At 34.9% G+C, this 5,097-nt stretch overlaps 1 protein-coding gene across 1 annotated transcript in view; it reads right to left on the bottom strand.

Annotated features, from left to right (window-relative positions):
- Positions 1-3,363: 3,363 nt before the first annotated feature.
- LOC116170614 (basement membrane-specific heparan sulfate proteoglycan core protein-like) overlaps positions 3,364-5,097 on the bottom strand; it is a 76,482-nt gene continuing 74,748 nt past the window's right edge. Inside the window, exon 14 of the mRNA XM_031487118.1 lies at positions 3,364-3,438. Coding sequence (XP_031342978.1) covers positions 3,364-3,438 — 75 coding nt within the window. The remainder of the gene's footprint in view (positions 3,439-5,097) is intronic.

The following is a 5,097-nucleotide window of genomic DNA, read 5'->3' as shown; positions in this document are numbered from 1 at the left end:
CGAAAGTGATTCAATCCCGATCGATCATGCGTGAGTCATTACGGTATGTGTAATGAACTAATGATGAGGAAGAACGTTACAAGACCCAAATACATATTAATAAAGTCAATGGATTTTAATTTCTTGTCAACAATTTAATTTATATTCATTCATTCGTTTTCATCTAAATTGAAGATTATAGGTAATCAGCGGACATAGATACAGTACTGAAGTATGAAGCTTATTTATAGTACAAAGGTACGTGAGTATAATATTAGTCAATTTTCCACATGGAACTGTGAATATACACAATCTAGGGTACAGTAAAAATAATTGAAATGTTTTATCTTTCAAAATGGGCTACTTTAGATAAGCATATGGTTCGTAATTGGTGCTATGGAAATGTACAAATCAATATTGTTAATGATGAAATATCAAAAAGGGGGTTCTTGTAATTAATTCTTTGGTAGTGCTTGTAGAGATAGACTTACATGATTTTTGAAATTGATTTCTATTCATTTAATTGAGAAGTAAACAAAACATTGTGCGCCAAATGCCCGTCAGAAATGTTTACGGCAACTATCGAAATAACATATTATTTAAAGGTGTAAGTCACAATCCTTCCAATAGAATGAAATGTAAGAGTTGCAAATGAGCTTAAATTTGGACTCCTTTTTCTACAAATTGAACGTGTTCGAGCGTGTTTTGTCAATTTTCCGGAAAATGATTACGGGGTTCATCTTGTATAGGTTGTAACAGAATAAGCGATACGTATTGGATGGTAGAAGTAACAGAATAGCAACAACAACAGTCACTTCATACAAATAAGTTGTGGGCGTTTCGTTAAGTTCTCAGCAACAATAAGCCATAAAAGAATGGAACAACGCTTCTTCCTAGATTCGTAAAAAAACGAATCCAAAGTTCCGATAGGGCCCATATTTTTTTAATTTTTATTTTTAATTCTTTCTTGTCATGGTGACCCCCCTTACGAAAGTGGCGAAACGTTGACTTTTAGTTCAACGTTGACACGGTCTTATTCCCGAAGTTTGTATAATTCTTGGTCAAATAGGAAAAATTTCATGTATGCTCAGTGCATTTATGGGCAAAATTACCAAACATTTTTTAATGAAACTAAAAAAGCGGAGAGGAGTAGGCGAACTGGCCACCTCTATCAACAATTAAGAACTGCACGTGAATATGACATTGTTCGAAGTTAGTTTTTCATTCCCCTCGGAAGATCGTGCGCGATATACATTCGATGACGAGCTTCCCGTATGCGAATCTTCTGTATGCGGATCTTTATGGAACAAGTAATCCTGACCAAACACCCCTACTACGAACCTGATCGATTCTGTAGTAAAAATCGATGCCATAATCCAGTAACCACATGCCAAATAAATGTTTTTGTCAAAATCATCTAAAATGACAAAAAATATTATAACCAATGATCTAGGTGTCTAGGAGGAGGTTGGACCACTCGCCTCGGGATAGTGTTAGAAAGAAAACGTTGAAACTTTGAATGTACTGTATGTACACAAATAGTAGATCTTACTTGGCGGATAGGGAGTTATTACTTGTGGAATTAAGAACCAAATGAATTGTGGCTGTGATCTTAATTTTTCATACAATATTACCCTAAAATATTAATAGGAATCGAAGGACATCCTTGGAATGTTCTGGAATATTGCGAATCTTACTTAATTTCACAGGAAGGATGTATTGAATTTTGAATAGGTACCTTGCGTAATAGATGGTTACCATAACAAAGCGATTTTCCTAAAAATTAGTTGTTTGTGGATCCTTTAGAGATAATTAAACAAGCAAAATATTTAGAGTACGGCAAAAGTATAAATCCTCAAAGCACATGGTTGCAATATCCAAGCATATTTTCTTAAACATTATTTAAAACACCCCTAGCAGGAAGTTATAAACTGATAACTGTTTTAGCGCATTTTACAAGCTGAAAGTTATTTCATGAAGGTCGGAAGTGCAAAATTTTCTTCGAACATTTTTGAAATGGTAGAACTGATTTACCAATGTACATGCTGCAATTCTATTTCACTTTCAAGTGACATTTTGCTAATACCAACGTAAAAAATATAGGTTAGATCCTTAGGCTATGGAAGGAGGGGACCCCTAATACCCAATCAAATGCAGAATTTGAAGCCTTCTGCCTTTAAATTTTGTACTGTCTTTCCATTTTGGTTTATATATCTGTACCTGTATCCTTTAACTTATTTGTCAATCCAATACATGTTTGTTTTATACATACTATATGTTTTTTTTACTGACTTGATCAATGCCACATACCTTTGGTCTATGATCTAATAAAGTTATTATTATTATTATTAATGCTACAGGTTTAAGCAAATTTTCGCATGTTATTGGTGGTGAACAGTAAATATTTTGGTCAGTAATCTGCCTTTATCCCCGTTAACACAAATGACCCACAAATGACACAAAGCATAACATTAATTTTAAATATTAGACTGGTTCACTTTTCGATGTTTCTCTGTCCTAGGGGCATTTCAGACAACATTTGGCCAACAAGGCTTTTTTTACTAATTGGTACCTGCTGAACACGAATATCGATGTTGGCACCTCGAAATCTGAACAGGAAGTCCAGAATTCAAGATGGCGGCCAATTTTCGAAAATGTTTATCTTTTCACTCATGCGCCCGATTTTTTCGATCTAAAACCGAATTATAATGTTATTCCTGACGTACGTCACGATAATAATAGCTAATTTTTTTTTACAACAATGTAATAGTTTTTTTAGCAGCAGGATATGTAAAATTAAGAATTACGAAATTCCTGCCAAAAGGAGGACTTGCAAAACGATTGTTTCTAGTAATCCTGCCATATATAAGTATTCCCGACATGCGTTTATATTGCATAATTCTCCTTGTAAAGTTTTGATAACTACAATCTTTCGAATTTTATGTTAATTTTTATATGAAAAAAATGAAGGAGTTCAACTAAACTGCGGTGTTTCGGAAGATTCTTATTTTGCTAGCTATTAATTACCGCTACTCGGGATATATTATTATTATTAAAGTATGAAAGCACATAGAAAAGTGAATACAAATTTATTAACACCTTATTCTCATGGTGTTAAGTCAATCGTCTTCTTGAGAATTAGGTAGTACAAATCAATTGAGCCTTGCGACATTTTTACAAAGTTTTGACGAGCAATCCTATTTACAACGACAAAGGACGATATCTAGAGCAGCCTTCGGAATTAATCTAACGTTGTGAGAATGGGAATGTAGCCATTTTCAATTCTTTCCCCAGAAAATTAAGGATAGATATGCTAGTCTGAGCGACATTTATGATGGGGTATGATGCCCAGCGTGAACAGTAAAGAGAGCGCTTTGGAAACACTCACTGGTTCATATCCGGGTTCGGATATAGATATTTGTAAATGTCTAGTGGGCTGGGTTGGTAGACCAGCCTTTCCTGAAACCCCCCTGCTTAAATAAAAGGTCAAAAATAAATAAATAAATAAAAATAAATGTATCCAAGCGTGGAAATTCACAACGGCAATGACGTGACAGCACTATTCATGTGGTAGCGTAAAAGAAGGATATTCGTTACTACTCCCTTTGGTCAGTTCCTCTGTTCATCATTATGGATAGGAACAAAGACTATCTTTCTTGAAGTACCGGTCAGCAACCAAACTTAGTTTGCCAGTATTTTCTTGAAGTGATGAAAAAGCAACAGAAATACATCTGTATCTGTAGCGTTATCCTAGTATCCGCTTCCGCTTCTAAGGAGGAAATCTGTGTCGTCTGACGGTTACAGAAAACTTTTCTTTCATCACTGAAGCCTCCAGTAATCACCAGTACGCCGTCAAATGAGGCCTCTTCAAGGTGATGCGACAAGAACTCGATCAGATTTCTTTTGTTTTCCTCTAATGAAAGGAAATTCTTCCAAATGTGAGGTAACTGAACATCGCGGATATCTATCACACGACGCACAGGAACCAAAATGCTTGCCAAAACAGAAATAATTTAATAATTACATGATGTGAAGAAATTTAAACAGTAGCCATAGTATTATGAAAAAAAGGTTTCCACTTTTACACACTTTGACGTTAGAAAAGAAAAACTATGGAATCATTGTTTAAACATTTGTTCACTATTATTATCGTGCCGTACCTCCGTCCGGAATAACATTATAATTCGTTTTTAGATCGAAAAAATCGGTCGCATGAGTGAAAAGATCAACATTTTCGGAAATTGGCCGCCATCTTGAATTCTGAACTTCCTGTTCAGATTTCGAGATGCCAACATCGATATTCGTGTTCAGCAGGTCCAAATTAGTAAAAAACGCTTATTTGGCTGCTTTTTATAAAAGTGAACCAGTCTATATCCAATCTTGGATTTTTCTATGAAGTGTTCCATCTTGAGTATATATTGATGGTAGGTTCACCATGCATTAATCATTTGGCGATTTATTCAAAATTTGTCTTGGCCTAGAATTTCGAAAAAATGGCAGGAGTACAATGAAGAAGAATTTTGGTACACGGAGGTACAATTCAGAAAATCAGAACCCGGTATGTTAATTCAGTTCCGATAGCCGGCCCTTTTTCGTGGCCAACTTCACGTGGGAGTACTAAATCTAAATTTTTGGAAATTTTAATTTCGGGCAACTCTATGCGTGCTCGATTGTTGAGGGCAGTCTTGTATTTATATTAATTCTTTGTTCAAATAGAATCAGTAATTAATGATTGTTGGAAATTAAGGGCTGTTGGAATTGTCGCATAGTCCTTAAAGGACAAACAAGTCTGTAATGCATGGAGAAACTGTAGAACTACGTATGCAAAAAAAACTATTGAGGATTTCGAAAGCAATCTGTTAAAATAATAGAAATTGAAATCTGCAAATGCCACTAGCGATTCGAAAATGAGGAATACTTTGCAAATACGAATTTCTAAGTTTCTTGGATCTGTGGAGGCTTAGCATATCTTCTGGGGCGATTTTTTTATACCAGACTCATTATGTAGTGCTTATAAGGGATAGATGTTCATGTTCCACCTCTCCTCTAGTAACGCCGACATTGAGTAATTACTTACATAAGAAAAACAATTTATTTTCTTAGTGATACACAAATTTT

This window comes from Photinus pyralis, unplaced genomic scaffold (assembly GCF_008802855.1).
Source record: "Photinus pyralis isolate 1611_PpyrPB1 unplaced genomic scaffold, Ppyr1.3 Ppyr1.4_LG5, whole genome shotgun sequence".
Lineage (NCBI taxonomy): Eukaryota > Metazoa > Arthropoda > Insecta > Coleoptera > Lampyridae > Photinus > Photinus pyralis.
The sequence above is the reverse complement of the archived record's forward strand: the minus strand, read 5'-3'. Positions and strand labels throughout refer to the sequence as shown.